This window comes from Oncorhynchus nerka, linkage group LG6 (assembly GCF_034236695.1).
Source record: "Oncorhynchus nerka isolate Pitt River linkage group LG6, Oner_Uvic_2.0, whole genome shotgun sequence".
NCBI lineage: Eukaryota > Metazoa > Chordata > Actinopteri > Salmoniformes > Salmonidae > Oncorhynchus > Oncorhynchus nerka.
The window spans coordinates 54,243,746-54,266,341 of NC_088401.1; the positions used below are offsets into that span (position 1 = coordinate 54,243,746).

Genomic DNA, 22,596 nt, shown 5'->3' on the forward strand with positions numbered 1-22,596 from the left:
ATGCTCGCAGTACATGTCCTGGTACTCAGTCTGGCCCTGCGGCCTTGTGAATGTTGACCTGTTTAAAGGTCTTACTCATATCGGCTGCGGAGAGCGTGATCGTACAGTCGTCCAGAACAGCTGCATGTTTCAGTGTTATTTGCCTCGAGGCGAGCATAGAAGTAGTTTAGCTCGTCTGGTAGGCTTGTGTCACTGGGCAGCTCGTGGCGGTGCTTCCCTTTGTAGTCTGTAATGGTTTGCAAGCCCTGCCACATCCGACGAGCGTCGGAGCCAAAGTAGTACGATTCGATCTTAGTCCTGTATTGACACTTTGCCTGTATGATGGTTCGTCGGAGGGCATAGCGGGATTTCTTATAAGCTTCCAGGGTAGAGTTCCGCTCTTTGAAAGCAGCAGTTCTAGCCTTTAGCTCAGTGCGGATGTTGCCTCTAATCCATGGCTTCTGGTTGGGGTATGTACGTATGATCACTGTGGGGACGATGTCATCGATGCACTTATTGATGAAGCCAATGACTGATGTGGTGTACTCCTCAATGCCATAGGACAAATCCCAGAACATATTCCAGTCTGTGCTAGCAAAACATTCCTGTAGCTTAGCATTTGCTTCATCTGACCACTTTTTTATTGACCGAGTCACTGGAGCTTCTTGCTTTAATTTTTTGCTTGTAAGCAGGAATCAGGAGGATAGAATTATGGTCAGATTTGCCAAATGGAGGGCGGGGGGAGAGCTTTGTACGCGTCTCTGTGTGTGGAGTAAAGGTGGTCTAGAGTTTTTTTCCCTCTGGTTGCACATTTAACATGCTGATAGAAATTTGGTAAAACAGATTTAAGTTTCTCTGCATTAAATTCCCCAGACACTAGGAGCGCAGCCTCTTGATGAGCGTTTTCCTGTTTGCTTATGGCCGTATACAGCTCATTGAGTGCGGTCTTAGTGCCAGCATTGGTCTGTAGTGGTATGTAGACAGCTACAAAAAATACAGTTGAAAACTCTCTAGGTAGATAGTGTGGTCTACAGCTTATCATAAGATACTCTACCTCAGGCGAGCAAAACCTCGAGACTAGATATCGTGCACCAGCTGTTGTTTACATATGCATAGTCTGCCCCCCTTGTCTTACCAGATGCCGCTGTTCTATCCTGCCGATACAGCGTATAACTAGCCAACTGTATGTTGATAATAGTACTATATAAATTGGTTGAGTGTTCAAAACTGGGAGGAACTAGAAAAACTCTCAGAAAAACTGGTCATTGTCCCAATTAGGAGCATAAATACTGGCTAATACAACCACCATGTTTGTCACGTTCTGACCTTAGTTCCTTTGTTTTTGTGTTAGTATGGTCAGGGCATGAGTTGGGGTGGGCAGTCTATGTTTGTTTTTCTATGTTGGTTTTTGAGCCTTGTGTGGTTCTCAATTAGAGGCAGCTGTCAATTGTTGTCCCTGATTGAGAATCATACGTAGGTAGCCTTTTTCCACCTGTGTTTTGTGGGTGTTTATTTTCTGTCTTTGTGTTACGTGTGTATGTCACCAGACAGGACTGTTTCGTTCATTTTGTTATTTTTGTATTGATTCAGTGTTCAGTGCTTTCTTTAATTAAAATGATGAACACTTACCACGCTGTGCTTTGGTCCTCACCTTCTTCCACCGATGACAACCCTTACAATGTTGAATAGTTTGTCCTGCATAATAACAAAACAGCCATGTTTGTCCAATATAACTTTTGATTCTACAAACTGAACATCTCTATGAATCAAAATAGGAAAGCCACATAACTTTGCATGAAACTTGGATCGTAATATCTACAAGAATCCTCTCCGTTTGTGTCCAGAATGATTCGTCATGCGTAGATGTGTTTCCTGGAGATACACTATATCCACCGTTAATTTCTGTAAATGGGCAAATACCCTTTTTATTTTTTACCGGGTGGTTCAAACCACGCATGTTCCGACTTTAGTTTAGTTGCTGCACTGCCTAGCCTATTTGGCAATGCCATAGTTAAGAGTAAGGCTATGCAAAACCTTTGAAAACCTCTGCAAGGGGGACAGGGAGGGGGAAAAACAACAGAATATAAGATTAAAAGAAAAGTAACATCCATTCACATTGAGGGGAAGGAGAGGCTGCACTAACCCCTAGTACACACTTACACCCTGCACTAACCCCTAGTACACACTTTCACCCTGCACTAACCCCTAGTACACACTTACACAGCAAACCCATAACCGCTTACCTAGCGATTCTGAGCCTCCCCAGAACGTGTGTACCCCAAATGTTTTGTTGTTGTTGATATTTATACAGTGATCAGTAACTTCCTTGCCATATAGCACAACATACAACCTTCAAATGTACATTTAAATGTAATTTATAGTATCTGAGCCCAAGACTAAATCTCTCAGCGTGGTTACCCTGGTTACTTTGGCGTTCTGTAACACTTCAAGTATGTTGATTAATTTAGGATAACCTCAAATGATTCAGTCAGCAGGCCATTAAACGGATATAAAATTCAGTTTAAAATAACAACAGCGAACAGATGTTTGTACATAATGTAATGTGCCGCAATACACAATAGCCCCTTTCAAATCACACAAATCAACCCCCTCTTATTGCTAAAAGAACATGACTATGCAGGTCAATAATCATTCCTTTAACTTGTATGTCCTCCAGTGGATTTAGTTGGTATGACATGTACAGACGTACATTTTTATGGTGCATTATAACTATTTTTTGAAGATCATTACACTGTTCTCATATATACATGCACACACAATAGGGGTAACCAGTTTAGCATTTAGTATTCACAATGTTCTGGTCAGAGGTGAGTGAAAGCAGAATGGTTCATAAAAAATAAAATAAAAATCACAAGGACTGCCAGCTTTAGTCCAGTACACTCAATCCCTTGATGGCATTGTCAGTGATGAGAACTTCCATTAAGAATCTGTCCCTCTGACATGCACTTCAATTGATGTAGTTTGCATGTCAGAGAACTGTAAATAGTGTATATAATTTATACACTACTGATCAAAAGTTTTAGAACACCTACTCATTCAAGGGGTTTTCTTTAGTTTTGCTATTTTCTATATTGTAGAATATTTGAGATTCTTCAAATAGCCACCCTTTCCCTTGATGACAGCTTTGTACACTCTTGACATTCTCTCAACCAGCTTCACCTGGAATGCTTTTCCAACAGTCTTGAAGGAGTTCCCACATATGCTGAGTACCTGTTGGCTGCTTTACCTTCATTCTGCGGTACGACTCATCCCAAACAATCTCAATTTGGTTGAGGTCACGTGATTGTGGAGGCCAGGTCATCTGATGCAGCACTCCATCACTCTCCATCTTGGTCAAATAGCCCTTACACAGTCTGGAGGTGTGTTGGGTCATTGTCCTGTTGAAAAACCAATGATAGTCCCACTAAGCGCAAACCAGATGGGATGGCGTATCGCTGCAGAATGCCAGGGTAGCCATGCTGGTTAAGTGTGCATTGAATTCTAAATAAATCACAGACAGTGTCACCAGCAAAGGAGCCCCACACCATAACACCTCCTCCTCCATGTTTTATGGTGGGAAATTCACATGTGGAGATCATCCATTCACCCACACTGCGTCTCACAAAGACACAGCGTTTGGAACCAAAAATCTCCAATTGGACTCCAGACCAAAGGACAGATTTCTACCGGCCTAATGTCGTGCTCATGTTTGGCCCAAGCAAGTGTCTTCTTCTTATTGGTGTCCTTTAGTAGTGGTTTCTTTGCAGCAATTCAACCACGAAGGCCTGATTCACGCAGTCTCCTCTGAACAGTTGATGTTGAGATGTGTCTGTTACATTTATTTGGGCTGCCATTTCTGAGGCTGGTAACTCTAATGAACTTATCGTCTGCAGCAGAGGTACCACTGGGTATTCCATTCCTGTTGCGGTCTTCATGAGAGCCAGTTTCATCATAGCGCTTGATGGTTTTTGCGACTGCACTTGAAGAAACTTTCAATTGACTGATCTTCATGTCTTAAAGTAATGATGGACTGTCGTTTCCCTTTGCTTATTTCAGCTGTTCTTGCCATAATATGGACATGGTCTTTTACCAAATAGGGCTATCTTCTGTATACCATCCCTGCCTTGTCACAACACAACTAATTGGTTCAAACGCATTAAGACGGAAAGAAATTCCACAAATTAACTTTTAACAAGACACACCTGTTAATTGAAATGCATTCCAGGTGACTACTTCATGAAGCTGGTTGAGAGAATGCCGAGTGTGCAAAGATGTCATCAAGGCAAAGGGTGGCAACATTGAAGAATCCCAAATATAAAATATATTTAGATTTGTTCAACACTTTTTTGGTAACTACATGATTCCATATGTGTTATTTCATAGTTTTGATGATTTCACTATTATTCTACAATGTAGAAATAATACAAATAAAGAAAAAACGTGGAATGAGTAGGTGCTTCCAAACTTTTGACTGGTACTGTATACATAAACAAATTATTATAATAATAATAAAACACCTGGTTTTCTGAGTAAGCTTTCTAATTATTATGACATGGAAACAGTGTATTTGATCTGTGCATGTGCCAGCACCGGAAGCGCAAGTCCCCCTCTTATGCGCGAGTGAAGTGAGTTCGGAAAAACTGAAAGTATTAATTTTAGAAATAGTTTTGACGTACACAAACGTTATATATCCGAACTCCAAATCAAATAGTCTTCGCAAAAATAACATGGTCACTGTGGTAGGTTTTATTTTGATTGCCGATTTTCTTTATTTCTCAAAAGTCCCATCAGGTAGCCTGATTTCAGATGTGTTCATGTAAACAGGATTATTTGGGACATTGTTATTCTTGCAAAGTATGTAAACGTTTTAAATGAACTATTATATTAACCTTACTATCCACAATAATCATATTATTGTGTGCATGTAACCATACTGTTTCTCACTCTCCCGTGGAACCTTTCTGTCACCTAGTGCACAGTCCTCTCCTTCTGTCTCTGGTAGTCTAAGGGAAACAGGAAGTTACATAACAACCATTCAAATAAACTTCACAGTTTGCAGAGGTGACATAATAAGGTATAAACATGAATGGCACCATTTACAGTAGAAACAATTTAGGCACTTTCTTAATATTACATGGCGGAGCAGGTGAAAGCAACGCTTACTGTAGGGAAAGAAGCGCAACCTCATCAGAATCTCCCTGGCAGTCTTCAGAATCTCTACAGCCTGAGAGGAGACGAAACAATTTCTATGAGAAATGTATTCCGAAAACAATGAGCCTTTTTTTTAAACACAAGTTAGTGTTGAGGTTCAAAATAAAGGAATTTATCAAAAGGTGTAGTGTTGTGTGTATAGTGTTGTATGGTCTACAGTACATCACTGACCCTCGAGTGCTCTATGTCCTGGAAGTCCGCCTCATTGACAGACAGCACCTGATCTCCCTCCTGGAGCCCTGCCCTGTGGGCGTCCGAATCTGGGACCACCTAGCAACATACACACAAAGAGATTAAGGAGAAGGGAGATTACTGACAAAATGAAAAAGAAAAAACATATATTTAAAAACAATGAAAGTGTCTGAAAAGTGTAGGCTAGCTAGATCAGCACTCATTGGGCAGTTGCACCAGTCTCAGCCTCAGCCTCTCTCTCACACACACCTTGGAGATGAAGATGCCCAGCTGGGAGGCCTTTCCCCCACGTATGTTGAAGCCTAGCTGTGCCCCTGGAGGTTTCTTCAACACAATGGTGCGTGGCAGGAACTGGGTCAGCTCATTGTTGTAGTCAGGATGGTGGATCCGCTACACCGACAGACAGAACACAGAGGGAACATCATTGAAGATCTGAGGTGGCAGTGAACTAGACTGGCTGTTGACAGTGTTATGACAAGGTATGGATGTCATCTCAGGCTCATACCTCCTGAGGGGCCATCCATGCTGGGGGACTCTCATAAGAAGGTAAAAAGACCACATGTAGTTGGTAGTCATCATATGGGATCTTTTGGTCCATGGTTGGTCCATGGTTTCAAAACCTATTGGTTCAAAAAAAGACATAGGCAATGATAATTTCTGCATGCAATAGTCTCCAAAACAAAATGTTATGTTTCTTAGGGGGCTGTGTGGGATAGGAGGGTTTTAATGAGGAACAATTACCGGTCAGGTGCGCTCCATGGTTTTTGCGTCCTTGATTAATTAGCGAATCACAATTTTGGGGTGCACCTGGCATTTTGGGGGGGGGGGGGGCTTCATTTGGCTATGGATGGCCAAGAGGATTTTCAGGATTGGTGAGGGGGACAGGAAGATTGGCAGAAATTGAGATTGAGTGGTTTACAGTGGCGAAGAAAAAGGGAAACAAGAGAAGTTAAGCTATGTTGGGAAATAGGAAACCACTGGACTCATTATTAGTCGGAGTGAGGGTTTTGGATCAATGCTACTTGGGGAATCCGTTTAACGTCTCCAGGAAAATCTGGAATGTGTTGGAGTCGGTGAGAGTCACAAGAAGTGGTCTCATTTAGATTTTTTTGTTCATTTCTGGTGCAGAAGAAGCTTGTTTATAGAAAACAACAAAAAATATATGAGTGGAATGTTTCCTGTATGTAAATAAAGGCAGAGGATGTTACTGAAGACATTGATGGAGTGGTTGGTACATGTTGACCCTGTTTAGGGTGAAGGAAGGAGAACGAGGTGGCGAGGGTAAGGAGTGTTCAGCGTGTCTCCTATCTGGAGGCGGTGAGATTGGAAGGAACGATTGGTGGGGAAGAACAATGGTAGTTCTCATCAACCAAGGGATAGTGAAATGCTACATGTTAAAAAGGTGGGCTTTGTATTGTTTATCGCAATGGTCATAAACTGAACAGCACAAGTGGAGAGAAGAAGTCTAAGAAAATTGGAATCATTGTGAAATGCTGCTGAACGTTTATTGGGTCTTCGTGAACTCAGCCCAGGCTGTGCAAAAAATCCTGTCTGTGAATGTTCCTCCATGACAGGCCTCTGATCCTGTTTTTATTTTATTTTACAAGGCAAATCAGTTAAGAACAAATTCTTATTTTCAATGACGGCCAAGAAACAGTGGGTTAACTGCCTGTTCAGGGGCAGAACTACAGATTTGTACCTTGTCAGCTCAGGATTTGAACTTGCAACCTTACTAGTCCAACACTCTAACCACTAGGCTACCCTGCCGCCCCTGTGTAGGGATGTATTTTGAAGTGGAATGAGATTGAAGAAGTGGGATGGGTTTTCTTAGTTGACATGTTTAATTTTGTATGATGTCGTTTTTCCCCATTTCCCGCAATGCTTTTGTTGTTGTTTCTTATTCAATACACCGCCCAGCTGATGGCGGTAATACACCATCAACATTGAATACCAACCGCCGTTGAACCCCATCGAAGAAGAAGAATATAAAGAAGATGATTTCCAGAAATTTTATTCTGGGCAGCAGAGATTACAGACGCACGGAAGACAATTTAGCTGAATACACAATATGCCAGTACTCACAGGAGGTTTGCCTTAACAATGCAATTTCACAAGCAATAAGTGGGTCACTAAATGTATTGAATAGGGACTTGAATCATATTCAATTCCAATAACGTTAGAAGCTCAGCCATTATTAGTAGCAGCATTTTTCATGATAGCAACAACAACCTGTTCTAACATTTGTTGTTAGCTAGCTACAGTAGCCGGTGATGACGAAATACTGCAAGTGTAGCAAGTCAACTACAGATTACATGAAATGTTACAATGAATCCAAAACCTAAACATTTGTTTTATTGTCATTGTCTCTAGCTAGCTACAAATAGCAACAACAAAGATCTTGCCAGGCTAAAAATACAATTTCCCTTTCAAACAAACGCTCCGCTGGCGCATTATAATCATCGATGCAATGGATGCGCATGTGCACTTACAGAGAGCCCCGCTGTAATATATAGACTATAATAAGAGTATGAAAGTAGTTTACATAGAACCCAATTAAATAAATACAAGCATATTATATGTTTCATATTTATTTCGAACATGGTCAAGTGCTCAGTTAAGATGCCGACATTCAGTGTATATGTCCATAACATCTGCTCCAGATATAAGATATCAACCTATGTTGCTATTGCACTTCAAGGTGTAGCCTAGCAGAGGACTGTAGTGGTCTGATGTGAGAATTGATCGTAATATCTCTGTAATTACATGTATTATGCCCCTATGGGATTCAGAATGTTCATATAGGAGTGTTACCCAGTACCCACATGACCCCCATATTTAAAACACACCAATTAGGCAAAACTCAAAATATACACTGAACAGATATAGATTAAATGCAATAGCCCTATCATCTCTGTATACCACTTGTTACGACAAATGGTGCGGTGGAGGAGTCAAACGCAGAGAGCAGGTAATATCGTACTTGAATCTATTTATTCCAACGACAGCGGAGACATGGACATGCCAACACTAGGGCGTAAGAAACCACCCGTCCAAAATACACAGGACTGAAACTGTCCGGAAAATAATGAGACTACACTTATACACCAACACCAAAATAACAGAGAACAAGCCCGCACAAATACCCAGCGGGCCTAGTGCCCTTAAATAGCCTACAAACAAAACTAACTCAAAACAGGTGTACACAATAAACAGAAACAAACGGAAAGGGAATCGATGGCAGCTATTAGGCCGGCGACGACGACCGCCGAGCGCCGCCCGAACAGGAAGAGTCACCATCTTCGGCGAGATTCGTGACACCTCCTGTGAAAAACCCAGGTGTCTTTTTCCTTTGTAGCCTACATGTTCATCTTGGCCAATAGTAGATGAGCAAGTTATTTGTAAGACAATTTCCAACAGAAATAGAGCATGACATGCATTCTGTCGCGCTTTTAAGTGTGGTTAGGTAATGCTGCTGAAAGGGATTTAAATCTCAGTAACAACTTCCACATGACAAGTTTTAAATCGTGCTCAGTTCCCTTAAGCTTAATTGAACTGTTTTCGGAGCAGTAGTATTGACCTAACGTTCTGTATGAAATCGTGCATACAGAAGCCCTAACTGTGTTCTAACACTATTAAATGGGATATTACACATTACAAAATGACATATTGGTTTCCTTACCCTTTAAGCAGTCTATGTACAATGTATGACAGCACTCCATGCTTTGTTAGCATGTGGAAACCGTGCCAGGGAAACTAAACCAAAGCATGAATTGTTGTCTCACCTTGTCCATGAACTGCTTTACAGGGTAAGGAAACCAACAAATCCTGTCGATGTGTCGTTTTGTAATTTGGGTGAACTATCCATATTATAGGACTATCCATATATAAACTGTCCATTTATTTAGGCAATGTGAAAAACGTATCTGCCGCTACCCCTAGACATGTACATTCTACTTTACCTATACTATTAAAAAATGCGCTCAAAGCATTTATCTGCAATTGCAGGTTACGTGCGTTCAGGCGACTTGCCTTCCTCCACGTACCCCTCCCATTACTACTTTAGAAACTTGCGCCCATTCATTATGATTCATTTACATTCCGGGCACGGATTTCCACAAAGAACGGGAGTGGATGACAGAACAACAGACACAGAAAAGAGGTAACGAAATATAGTGGACTGGACTAGAAAAAGTTGATGAACAGAATATCACTGGCTGTTACAGTGTTGCAACACTACAAGAGAGACGCACACATTATATTATCTCAAGGTATGATGCACCTCACTCCTTTTACTAGCCAATTGTATTTTCATGCGTTGTCAAATTAACTCAAATTGATTAATATATCTACATATTTCAACTAAATTGATTGACCAGGTTAAACACTGAGTTTGAACAGAGATAGTTATTCATGCTCAATGGTAAGTTGTTTTTAAACTTTGGTCAAATGAGGAGAACATGTGAAATGCCCTGTAATTGTAGATACAATACTTTGGACTTAAATGTGGTAACAGGGCATTGTTACAATAAATTGTGAGACATTTCATTCTATTTCCTCATTTTAAAGTCAAAATTCATTCGTATCTCTTTTGTCTACCTGTGTAGTGTTTAAAGTCAAATCTTGTACTGCACTGGTCAAGCCTCTGAACACCTCAACTCATGCCTCCTACCCTCATTCAATCACTGCTTGACTTGACAAACTCGTATATGTCTCAACCTTCTCACCACCATAGTTTGAGAAAGTCATTATTGCTTAATGTGATGACAACTCTCAAAACATAACATCTATTGTCATGCCCAGGATCTTATGGATCATTACAACATGATAAATGTTGAAGGGAAAAAGGGCATGCATGATTCCATTTCAAAGTTCTATTTAGAAAGGTAGGTGATAAACATGTTGGAATCTTGGCTCAAAATGTTGTTTTTTTTCACCTTATCTGTTCTGATCAGTAACCCTTCCTTAATACCGTGTTGAATACCTGACTACCTGTGCCTACCCTCATCTATCCAACAAACATTGATATGCTATGTACATTTTTTGCCAAGTCCCAGTGCTTGATGTGTGCCAAGTTGTGAATCATGCCTTCTCACACTCGCAACACTGCCGAGTTTGTCTTGGCCTTCACATTACTATTGTTAAGATTAAATGCTGCCTTATACAATTGTTTCAGAAACAGAGATGTTTCTTCTAACAAATATTTATTGTTTTTTAGGCCCATGCTTATCGGAACACTCTCCCTGTAGATTGTCAGATGTTTTTTATTCCATGCATTTATTTATTATTCTTGTAATGGGGACATTTAAGATCACTAAAGTTCATATTTAGTTTAGTGTGATCAACACAATGTTAAGCATTTGGGGATTTTCTGTAATAAACATAATTTCAAGTGATCTGTTTGTGGCATTCAGTGATGGTCACTAGACTTGATACTGAATGTTATGGATTGTTCCTCAAATCTGTTGATAGTGATTGACGCCAGACTGGAGGTACAAGGACCGAGAACACACTGATTATTCACTGTTGTATTGTATTATGACATACCGTGGAGACTGTGTGATTCTGTAGCAGCTGACAGTCTCTTTTTCAAGGGAGCCCTGGCCAAGAAGTGGTAGGTTTAAAGGAGGTTTCCACCAAGCATCCTGAAATTCACTTCTGTGCCTACATTCTGTAGATGTGTAGGCATAGACAACTTACATTACAATGGCAAATGATCTGGTTTCCTGCTCAGATTTCTCTTGACTTTCACTTCTTTCCCATTGTTGACCTGTTCCTGTGATCATATGGTTCTCCTCAATCAAACCTGATTTTTAGAGAAGGGCTTTTCCTCAGCACAAAATACCTTCACACTATTTCATACTGGCCCCTCTCTATAAATGTTGACTTTTTCTTTCTTTTTCTTAAATACTTATTTTGGATTACGGACTTGTGGACAAAATACCTATTCAAACAAAATGTGTCAGGTCTGAAGTTTGCTTAACACACCTCAGCCCTTGACCAACAGTATACATTTGATTATCTGATACATATTAATGGCGAAAATCCCAAACAAATATAATAACTGACCAAGAACATTTGGCTTGTTTTTACAATCGGCTAATAGTTATTCATTTTCAAGGAAAGCTCAACGAGTGTTCTAACTTGATGAATTAACAACTCATGCTTTAAAAAAGACTTGTCAGACTTTCCCGAAATGGATCAGTAGATGGTCTAATGTCAATTTGGTTTACAATGTGGTAGAACTCTTTTAAATTTTTCATGTGTTTTTTTATTTTGTTTTTGTTATGTGGGCACTGGGCACCGTGCCCTAATTCAATATCATCACCCCAGTGAAGAGAATAAGGGGGTAGCAGGTTTACATGTATCTGCCCCAGCCTGTTCACTGAATATTCTTCCCTCACCTCCCTCATCCATCTTTAGCTCTCTTTGTAGAGTAATATTTCAATATTGTGAAGGCTTAACATCTTTGGTTTCATAAAAACAGGTCGCCAGTCCCCCGAGCTAATCCCCCGGTTGAAGTCTGTACATCTCTGCACTGCAACCCCCTGCTGACGAGCCCCCTCCTCCATCTTCCTCTCCCTCCCTACTCCCACAGAACTGAGTGTCTTATGGTGGGACTTCACTCTCAGGCCTCTCCGTGGTACTCACAGAACCCCACAGGGTTGGCCATTGTCAGCAGCTCCCCAACTTAGAATTTCTATTCAGGAAGTTATTGAACAGGGATGGCCCTAATACTCACAGATATTCCCTGTTTTTCCCCTCACTCTTTTTTCTCTCTCCTCCTACACTGTGTAGGTTTAGAGTGGTGAGTCAGTCCACTGCAGAGCAGAGCCCCTCTCCTCACATACAGAGCTGCCAGACAAGGTGTTCTCCAGGAGTGTTGTCCCCCCCACCACTCTATCCAGCCCCTCAAGGCTGAGAGGATCAAATAACTACACAACAGGACCGACAGGATCCACACTCCTCTGGACAGGATATCCTAATAGTTGATAGTAAATGAGGAGGGGAGGTGATGATGTCTGAGGACAGCTGTGGCCGAAAATGCTGCAGGGTAATGTATAGCTGCAACTGGAGGCAGCCCAGTGAGAGGAAACGAAAAGTGAGTACTGTTGTGGACCCAGATTTAGATTTTTGTGTAGAATATAGCTATAGAACATACATTAAGATGATTAACATTTTTGGTACTAACTTCTCATACATTACCATCCTTATCCTCAACTTTGGTTTATATACTGTAATTCCATGTAGTTGTTTTAGTGAGTTCTCCCAGGTGAGTCAGGCCTACATGTAAATGTTAAAATGGCTTTGGTATGTGTTGTAATGATAATCATCGTCATCATCATCATCATCTATGTCATCACCTACGTCATCCTCATCGTCATCACCATCCAGCAACAGCAGTCACTAACATTCCATTGGACAGCATTCAGTGGATACATGAGGATGTTTCCCCTTTATAAACTCACTGTGGGTGTATAATCGGAAGCCTCCATTCCTAGGCATGTGAGATGTGGATGGATGTTATTGGAGAGGCATCCATTCATTCAGACCTGTTGCGTAAATAAGAGCAGGATAATTGGGAGGAGGGAGATTGTGGTACATATTAGAGCATGTGAATATGTGCTAGGACTAATTGCTGAACTGAACTCACAGGCTGGGTAAAAGGTGATCTGGGACAGGATTACAAAGGGGACAAACCATTAGTGTCCAAGGGGAGGGGGGTTTCTGTTCGGACACAATTGAGGTTGGTTGAATGGTGGATGCTGGTGTGTTTGATGACTGTATTGATTCCCCCTAAGTGTGGTGGAATGGAACAGCAGGTGAAACCAAACATGAAGAGGCGTTGGAGGGCCTCATGACTCAAACATCCCAGAGGAAGCTGAGCCCCTTAGAAATACCACATATACAGTGTACATAAACACACACTCACCCAATCACAAACACAAAAACACACTTTTTGGGTCGACCAGCTAAGAAAACTTAGAAGATGTACTTCTAAACCATAACTAGGGGTTATATATACAGTGCATTCTGAAAGAATTCAGACCCCTTGACTTTGACCATATTTTGTTACGTTACAGCCTTATTCTAAAATGTATTAAATCGTTCCCCCCCATCATCAACCTACACACAATACCCCATAATGACAAAGCAAAAACAGGTTTTTAGAAAGTTTTGCAAATGTATTAAAAATTAAAAACTGAAATATCACATTGCCATAAGTATTCAGACACTTTATTCAGTACTTTGTTGAACAACCTTTGGCTGCGATTACAGCCTTGAGTCTTCTTGGGTATGACTCTTCAAGCTTCGCACACCTGTTTTTGGGGAGTTTCTCCCATTCTTCTCTGCAGATCCTCTCAAGCTCTGTCAGGTTGGATGGGGAGCGTCGCTGCACAGCTATTTTCAGGTCTCTCCAGAGATGGTCGATCTGGTTCAAGTCCAGGCTTTGGCTGGGCCACTCAAGGACATTCAGAGACTTGTCCTTAATCCTCTCCTGCGCTGTCTCGGCTGTGTGCTTAGGGTCGTTGTCCTGTTGGACGGTGAACCTTTGCCCCAGTCTGAGTTCCTGAGCCCTCTGGGGAACGTCGAGTCTCATAGCAAAGGGTCTGAATACTTATGGAAATCAGGTATTTCAGATAATTTTTTTTTAACATATTACATTTGCATTCGGAAAGTATTCAGACCCCTTCCCCTTTTCCACATTTTGTTAAATTACAGCCTTGTTCTAAAATGGATTAAATAAAAACATTTCCTCATCAATCTACACACAATACCCCATAATGACAAAGCAAAAATGTATTAAAAATAAAAAAGACAGATATACCTTATTTACTTATTCAGACCCCTTGCTAAGAGACTTGAAATTGAGCTCAGGTGCATCCTGTTTACATTGATCATCCTTGAGATGTTTCTACAACTTGATTGTAGTCCACTGTGGTAAACTCAATTGATTGGACATGATTTGGCAAGGCACACACCTGTCTATATAAGGTCCCACAGTTGACAGTGCATGTCAGAGAAAATGAGATCGAGGGAATTGCCATGAGGTAAAAGGAATTGTCCGTAGAGCTCTGAGACAGGATTGTGTCGAGGCACAGATCTGGGGAAGGGTAACAAAACATTTCTGCAGCATTGAACGTCCCCAAGAACACAGTGGCCTCCATCATTCTTAAATGGAAGAAGTTTAGAACCACCAAGACTCTTCCTAGAGCTGGCCGCCTGGCCAAACTGAGCAATCGGGGAAGAAGGGCCTTGGTCAGGGAGGTCACCAAGAACCCGATGGTCACTCTGACAGAGCTCCAAAGATCCTCTGTGGAGATGGGTGTACCTTCCAGAAGGACAACCATCTCTGCAGCACTCCAACAATCAGCCATTTATGGTAGAATGGCCAGACGGAAGGCAATCCTCAATAAAAGGCAGATGACAGCCCGCTTGTAGTTTCCCAAAAGGCACCTAACGGACTCTCAGACCATGAGAAAAAGATTCTCTGGCTGATGAAACCAAGATTGAACTCTTTGGCCTGAATGCCAAGCGTCATGTCTGGAGGAAACATGGCACCATCCCTACAGTGAAGCATGGTGGTGGCAGCATCATGCTGTGGGGATGTTTTTCAGTGGCAGGGACTAGGAGACTTGGCAGGATTGGGGGAAAGATGAACTGAGCAAAGTACAGAGAGATCCTTGATGAAAACCTGCTCTAGAGCACTCAGGACCTCAGACTGGGGTGAAGGTTCATCTTCCAGCAGGACAATGACTCTAAGCACACAGACAAGGTAGGAGTTGCTTTGGGAAAAGTCTCTGAATGTCCTTGAGTGGCCCAGCCAGAGCCCAGCCTTGAACCCAATCGAAAATCTCTGGACAGACCTGAAAGTAGCTTTGCAGTGACGCTCCCCATCCAACCTGACACAGCTTGAGAGGACCAGCAGAGAAGAATGCTGAAATACGGGTGTGCCGAGCTTGTAGTGTCCTACCCAAGAAGAATTTAGGATGTAATCTCTGCCAAAGGTGCTTCAACAAAGTACTGAGTAAAGGGTCTGAGTACTTATGTAAATGTGATATTTCAGTTTATTTTATTTTATATAAATGTGCAAAGATTTCTAAAATCCTGTTTTTGCTCTGTCATTATGGGGTATTGTGTGTAGATTGATGACGGAAAAAAACGATTTAATCAATTTTAGAATAAGGCTGTAACGTAGCAAAATATGGAAAAAGTCAATGGGTCTGAATACTTTCCGAATGCCCTCTGTATATGATTATTTTCACCTGTACCCCGGAGATAAATCTAATTAATTGGATTAAGTTCTGCGTACAGTTTCTGACTGTCGAAACAACCTGTACACACACTTTTAATTGTATCCTGGAAGGTAAGTGTTTTCCTGACAAACAAGTTTAGTAATCAATGAGTTCTTCCAAAGTGAGTAAAAACTTGAACAGGTTTAGAGTTCCAGCAGTAATGATGAACTCTCCTTGCTATAGTGCTCCTGCTGCTGGTTGTCGGTCCTTACCGCTGTGTCCCTGCTCACTCTGTTCTGGATGTACGTCTGTCTGATGGCTTTCAATGACCGTGAGGATGTCAACTGGTGAGCTTGGTCATATAGCTTCGGACACACGCACACGCACGCACGCACACACACACACATACATTGACAGACCCTGTGATCTTCTACCCTCTTTTGTCCCCTACCAGGAAGGCCTTTTCCATTCTTAAACTGTGGGTGAACTGGTTCATGGTGCTGATCGTTATCGCTGCCGTACTGACCATCTACTGCATCCTGCTACTGGTGAGGGAGACAATTCATATACCTATCAATGTATTTATGTAGTTTACATTAGCTGTGTTGTAATGGCTGTTTAATTGCAGGTATTTGCACTAGTCCAACTTGCCTTGAAAGAGCCTTTGGACTTACACTGTCTACACAAGGTATTAGGAAAATGATGTGTTCCTGGAATGTTTCCCTCTGCACATGTTACAAGAAGCATCCAGCTATATTGCTAGGTTGCATAACATGAATGATAATAGCATAGATGATTAACAATATTAACTAACCTAGGTATGATCTGTATTGATTGCATTGTGTTGTCTTGTGGTTTGCTCTGCACAGTTGTTCCTGTTTTTAGGTGTGGTCTTCATCGCCCTGGGCACCACTGGAATAAGCCTACAGTGGAAAAAAGAGTGGCACACTGTTCTCTTGTCACTACAGGTATAGTAAGGCTAAAGTATTGCAGCATGGAACCGTCTTTTAGGTGTGTGTGTGGGTGGGTGGGTGGGTGGTTGTGGGTGTGCGCGCGGCGGTGAGAATGTTAGAGCTATAGTGAGATGTGAAGCAGTTTTTGGGGCGGCAGGTAGCCTAGTGGTCAGAGCATTGAGGCAGTAACTGAAAGGTTGCTCAATCAAATCCCCGAGCTGACAAGGTAAATATCGGTGGTTCTGCCCCAGAACAAGGCAGTTAACCCACTGTTCCTAGCCAGTCATTGTAAATAAGACTTTGTTCTTTACTGACTTGCCTAGTTAAATAAAGGTTAAATAAAAAAGAATAAATGCGTTTGGGGTCAGATCTTTGGTATGTAAACATTAATCTCCCTCAGGCCACGGCTCCATTCCTACAGATGGGAGGGGTTGGAGCCCTGACCTTGGTAAGCTGCCTGGTGTTCCAATGTTTCCAAAGGACCCGCAGAATAGGTCAGTGCTGATACTGAACTCCTCTAATAGAAATACACAAACACTCACCATGACATCAATAATATGTCTGCTAAATGACTAAAGCGTAAATGTAATGTAAAATTAATGATTATACCAGCTGTATGAACTAATTCAGTTGACTAAATGCAGCGTCTTCTTTCCTTGCCTTTCTCTATTCACAACAATAGTTCAAGTATGACTGTTTCATTTGTTAACCTGTGTCTGTTTGTGTCCCCAGCCTCTAAGATCCTCATCATGGTAGTGTTTGCTGGCGTGTCGGTGGCAATCTTCCTCAGCCCCCTCCTCATCCAATCCCCTTGTCTGGTGGAGGAGAAACAGCTGCCCCCTAAACCTGCCCTCATTGGTCATCGCGGAGCACCAATGGTGAGGAAGTGCATCCTGCTCAGTCTATTTCTCATACCCTACATTAGTTATATTGCCTCAATATTAAAGGTCTAAGCTGGAAAACACAAAGTACCGAAAGTTGATTGACTACCTTACTCATACAGTGGATAAGGCTTTATTACATAGCTACAAGACCATCATCCAAAAGTGGCTTATGTGTTAACATTTTACTGTTGTCATAAATTCCATAATCCTACCTTATGATTCAGTAGGCTAACGGATAAATCATCATATAGTGTAGATACAGTATAACCAAATGACTTTAGGATTAGTGTTTACATTGCACTGAGCACATATCCCCCTATTTCCATCACTTGCCAGTATATCAGAGGGCTTGAACTCGACATTCCCTCTAAACTCCATCCGACTGCCGTGCAGAAGAAATGTGAGCCTGCACAAAGAAGCACGAGATTGAACTTCGCTCAACTTTCTACAGTTAACCCCTTTAGTTAACACTATCAATGTTTCGCTCTACTGTGGGAATTGTGATCGAATCAACCCAACATTTGCCAATTTCAATGTAACATACCGAAACACAACGAACTATGCACGATTTAGTATGCAAAACTAACTGCAAGATATTTTCTTGTAGAAAGAGTGCATTGGAGTAGGCTTCTATTTCAGTAGACATTGTATTTTGAGACAATCTTGAATAAGCTAAGTAGTCAATAGGCAGAGTGTAGCATAATTTGTCCGATTCTCTGTAATGATGGTATGAAGAACAAGTGGATAAACAGTTTGATGTCAAGCCTGCATGTTTTTCTTTCCAAAAGTCTCATGGAATGTATAGGCATTGCACACCACACATTGGTTGCTACTGCTGGCTGAATGATAGAACAGCTATTTCCATGTTAAAATGTTATGGGAAGCATTTTTCTTCATAATTTGTTATGGTAGGCTGTTCTGGTAGGCCGACATTATGATCAAATAGCCACAGTAGCCTACTTGGCCACTGTTAAAACTGTAAGTTAAAGTGGGTTCAGCCTCAGTGTTCACCGTAAAGCGCGCCGGAAGTTGTACAGAATTTGACAAAGTTCAAGTTTGCGGTTCAGCAGACCTGAAATTTGCTCAGTGCTGAATTTCTTTTGAGGGAACATTGCTGTCCAGTCATGTTGAGGGCCCCACATGGCATGTTGCTCTGCCACTATTATGTTGCTCCACTCTTCTCTACTATCTCCACCATAGGCCCACTCAGCTGAGCTGTGCCATCTGTATTTAGTACAGGAGTGTTTCTCACACATCTGTCCTCTCTCTGTGTCCAGCTAACCCCAGAGAACACCCTGATGTCGTTCAGGAGGAGTGTGGGGTGCCACGTGATCGCCTTTGAGACGGACGTGCAGCTCAGGTACCCGGGGGACTAAGGCTGCTTCGTCTTTACATAGACGTTGCAGAGTTGTGAAGGATCAAACGTGCACTGCTGTTTGAAATTGTTTTCAGTTTAATAATAATAACACGTGGGATTTATATAGCGCTTTTCAGAGACGCAGTTTATTGACATTTCTTCCTTCCCCAGTAAGGACAGAGTTCCTTACCTGATGCATGACCACGGAAGCCATTTCCTGAGGAGGACTACAGATGTTCTACATAAGTTCCCTGGGAAAGACTTCAACCACAGCACAAACCTCACCTGGGAGGAGCTACAGGAATTAAACGCTGGTGATTGGTTCCTGAAGGTAAGGGTGATATCCAATTTCACAAGCCTCCCTTGTATGTTGTAGTTGGAAATAATTTCAGAAGGTCTACTTGAAAATTCCTTATATACTGTAGATCCTTTACATTTTGATTACGATTTGAACTCTACCAACTCATTGACATAATGACATCCATACTATGGATGTCTTCCTTTCAGACGGATCCGTTCTGCTCAGTCTCCCAGCTCTCAGAGCAGGAGAAGAAGACAGCTGGGAACCAGAGTGTTCCCTCCCTTCTGCAGTTGCTGGACCTAGCCAAGACTCATAATACCTCTGTCATCTTTGACCTAAAAAATGATGACAACAATGACACTATCGACACCGTGAACACCATCCTCAAATCTGGCATCCCCCAAGACCTGGTGAGTAGAATGTCTATCAGTATCACTGCTTTATCATTCCTGTCCTGTGTAGTTAGTCTTATTACAGTTGTATGACAGTGTTTTTTGTTGTTTCTCTCTCTAGATCCTCTGGCTTCCCCCCAAACACAGGGTGGATGTGAGGGAGGTCGCACCAGGGTTCATACAGGTCTACAACGATGTGTCTGAAATGGACCTTGACAGAGGAGACCATCTGAATGTCAAATACAGTGCGTTGAGTGCCACAGAGATTTGGTGAGTAGCCTCCTTCAAAGCGCCCTCGCTTTTCTCAGAGCTGTAGACAAATAAACCTTAATTCCAGAACCACATTCTACTCTTCCTGTGCTGACTGACTGCTGCAGGGCAAACAATAGTGTCACAATGAAAAGTGTTGGTGTGCTGAGACAAAGAACTGGCATTGTTGTAGACACACGCTGCTTCAGTGAAGAATGAGACTCATATCATGTTTTCACCCAGGTGTTTTTTAATGGCTGAGAGCCCAGTAGTGAAACTTTCCCATGGGATGATAATTTCTGTTGGTTTAGTGAAACGAAGATGGTGGAAAAATGTTGTCTGAACAGACATGATGTGTGCTTTAATAGTATGACATGTTATGATTGATCACTCCTGTCTGTAGTTGTCACATTTGTCGTAATAAATGTCGGACCAAGGCGCAGCGAATGTTGAGTTCCACATTATCATTCAAATTAAGTGAAACTAAATAAACACAAAAACAAATAAACAACATACTAACAATGAACCGTAACTACAGAGAATGCTACGTGCACCAACTCAAAACAATATCCCATAACACACAGGTGGAAAAAAATGCTACTTAATTAAGTATGATCCCCAATTAGAGACAACGATAGCCAGCTGCCTCTAATTGGGAATCATACTAAAACACCAACATAGAAAAAACTAACTAGAACCCCACAAAGAAAATATAAACTAGACTAAACCCCTAGTCATGCCCTGACCTACTCTACCATAGAAAATAAAGGCTTTCTATGGTCAGGATGTGACAGTAGTCTTTGAGAATTGTCATGTTTGCTGAAGTAGCTCTGTGTGAGCTGAGCTTTTTCAACTAATCTTTGAATTACCTACTAAATTTGTGTTTTTGTGTGTTTCTGTGTGCCAGGGAGCTTCGGAGCAGGAATGTGTCAGTGAACCTGTGGGTGGTGAATGAACCGTGGCTCTTCTCTCTGCTGTGGTGCTCGGGGGCCAACTCTGTGACCACCAACGCCTGCTCCCTCCTACAGGACATGACCCAGCCTGACTGGACAATGGTGAGGGACTCACATCAAACCTCTCTTCTTCACTCTTCCATAGACACTCCCTCTTCAAAAGTCAACCCGATCACCCCACCCTGACATTGTAATTCTCACAAAGTCAATGTTGTGTTTGAACATTAGCTAGCATATATTATGATATCTATGTGTAGCATTGAACTTTACATTTTGTTGTTCAATGCTGTGTTTTTAATCTTGTGCGCGATCTATGAGTCATATGAATGTACCTACTAGGTGTGTATGTGTTTCAGAGACCTGATAGATACAGAATGATATGGATCACAGTGGACCTGGGGTCATTGCTCATAATGGTCACACTGTTCATTTTACAGAGGTGAGTAGAACACTACCATTGTTTGTAAAAGACAATGGAAGCAGTGTATGTCATTTGATTACCTGATTTGTTTCACTTTACTCTTATTCTTTGGAAATGATGCTTTCTGAGTCATGCCACAGGTGGGTTTTGCTAGTAGACATTGCAATTGATCAATATAATCAATATGGAACAATTCAAATTGATTGCCCTTTTTTTAAAATCAATGTTTACAGTAATTATGTACGGTACTAACTACTAAGATAGTTGTTATCTATGTATCCTGAATCTTTAAGATTGCTATTGTTAACTTTGATATGGGACTGATATATTATGTCACGCTCTCTTACCGTAATACATGTCATTCTTGACTTGATGGTTTAAATCATTTAATCTGTAGTGTAGTGGTTGCCTTAATGACATGCAAAGATAACAACTGCTGTGTTTGTCCTTAAGGTCACATAAACTAGGATGTACAAGGGCATCATATAAAGATAATCTTTTGAATGCGTTATTTAACCTTTATTTAACTAGGCAAGTCAGTTAAGAACAAATTCTTATTTACAATGACGGCCTACCCCGGCTGAACCCTAACCGACTACGCTGGGCCAATTGTGCGCCGCCTTACGATATACAGATGATGATGATACAGATGACGAAGTGGAATAATTATTTTGTGTGTGATTATCTCCGCAGGGAAAGAGAAGCAAAGAAAGGATTTTCCGGCTGGAATCAGAGAGAATTGTCCCTCTTCTTACCCTCTGAATAGTTTGATTGAAGCCTGAAACAGAACAGCCTGGATCCAGACACCCCCCCCCCCCCCAATAATATACTTGCTGAATGGTTAAGCCTTGAATCAGGAAGGAATTCGGGCCATTTAAATGACAGTATTTCAAAAAAATGGTGGATCACATACATAGAGTACATTTCACTTGCCTGACGACTCAAACTTGGGTGGCAGGTAGCCTAGTGGTTAGAGCGTTGGGCCAGTAACCGAAAGGTTGCTAGACCCAATCCCCGAGCTGACAAGGTAAAAATCTGTCATTCTGCCTCTGAACAAGGCAGTTAACCCACTGTTCCTAGGCCGTCATTGTAAATAAGAATTTGTTCTTAACTGACTTGCCTAGTTAAATAAATAAATAAACTGAATTATTCCGCTGCTCTGTTGTTCTCTACATACTTTCGTCTGACTGCCATTATTGAACTCGTTTGAGGTGATGTCTTAATAAGAGGTGTTGTACAAAACAAAGTAATCAGCAATTGGATCATCTCTAACCAATCAGTAGCAAAGCCAATGATTGATTTTCAAACCTCAGCTTTACCCACGTGTGTTCTGGCTCTGGCTCTGGCCCAGGCCCAACCCATCAGATTCAGGGAACGATTAGAATGTTTTTGCCATTATAGACATTGTCATGGAGGTACTCGGATCCAGAGTCATTGCAAAGAAGAAACTAACATCTATGGTCATGGCG

At 41.6% G+C, this 22,596-nt stretch overlaps 2 protein-coding genes across 3 annotated transcripts; one reads left to right on the forward strand and one right to left on the reverse strand.

The window, feature by feature from the left end:
- Window positions 1-5,343: 5,343 nt before the first annotated feature.
- On the reverse strand, window positions 5,344-5,980 carry LOC115131157 (PDZ domain-containing protein 11-like). The gene is made up of 3 exons (XM_029662752.2): window positions 5,888-5,980; window positions 5,632-5,772; window positions 5,344-5,460 (listed from the first exon to the last, which is right to left on the reverse strand). Exons 1-3 carry the CDS (start codon window positions 5,978-5,980, stop codon window positions 5,344-5,346), a joined length of 351 nt encoding a protein of 116 aa, XP_029518612.2.
- Window positions 5,981-9,416: 3,436 nt separating this feature from the next.
- On the forward strand, window positions 9,417-22,281 carry gdpd2 (glycerophosphodiester phosphodiesterase domain containing 2). 2 transcript variants are annotated; one of them, XM_029661984.2, is made up of 15 exons: window positions 9,417-9,650; window positions 12,178-12,481; window positions 15,861-15,964; window positions 16,072-16,165; window positions 16,246-16,305; window positions 16,487-16,585; window positions 16,971-17,064; window positions 17,303-17,448; window positions 18,732-18,814; window positions 18,983-19,142; window positions 19,319-19,522; window positions 19,626-19,774; window positions 20,661-20,808; window positions 21,063-21,145; window positions 21,821-22,281. In XM_029661984.2, the coding sequence occupies exons 2-15, from the start codon at window positions 12,395-12,397 to the stop codon at window positions 21,891-21,893; spliced, it is 1,584 nt and encodes a 527-aa protein (XP_029517844.1). In that variant the 5' UTR covers window positions 9,417-9,650; window positions 12,178-12,394; the 3' UTR covers window positions 21,894-22,281. The 2 variants fall into 2 exon arrangements, with proteins under 2 accessions (XP_029517844.1, XP_029517846.1); XM_029661986.2 differs by having other exon boundaries at window positions 9,417-9,541.
- The last annotated feature ends 315 nt before the right edge of the window (window positions 22,282-22,596 follow it).

Coding starts and splice junctions, on each gene's coding strand:
- gdpd2 (XM_029661984.2), top strand. CDS start 12,395: ATGATGTCTGAGGACAGCTGTGGCCGAAAATGCTGCAGGGTAATGTAT. Junction 19,775..20,660: donor TTGAGTGCCACAGAGATTTG/GTGAGTAGCCTC, acceptor TCTGTGTGCCAG/GGAGCTTCGGAGCAGGAATG. Junction 21,146..21,820: donor ACACTGTTCATTTTACAGAG/GTGAGTAGAACA, acceptor TTATCTCCGCAG/GGAAAGAGAAGCAAAGAAAG.
- LOC115131157 (XM_029662752.2), bottom strand. CDS start 5,980: ATGGACCAAAAGATCCCATATGATGACTACCAACTACATGTGGTCTTT. Junction 5,773..5,887: donor CATGGATGGCCCCTCAGGAG/GTATGAGCCTGA, acceptor CTGTCGGTGTAG/CGGATCCACCATCCTGACTA. Junction 5,461..5,631: donor TGGGCATCTTCATCTCCAAG/GTGTGTGTGAGA, acceptor GTATGTTGCTAG/GTGGTCCCAGATTCGGACGC.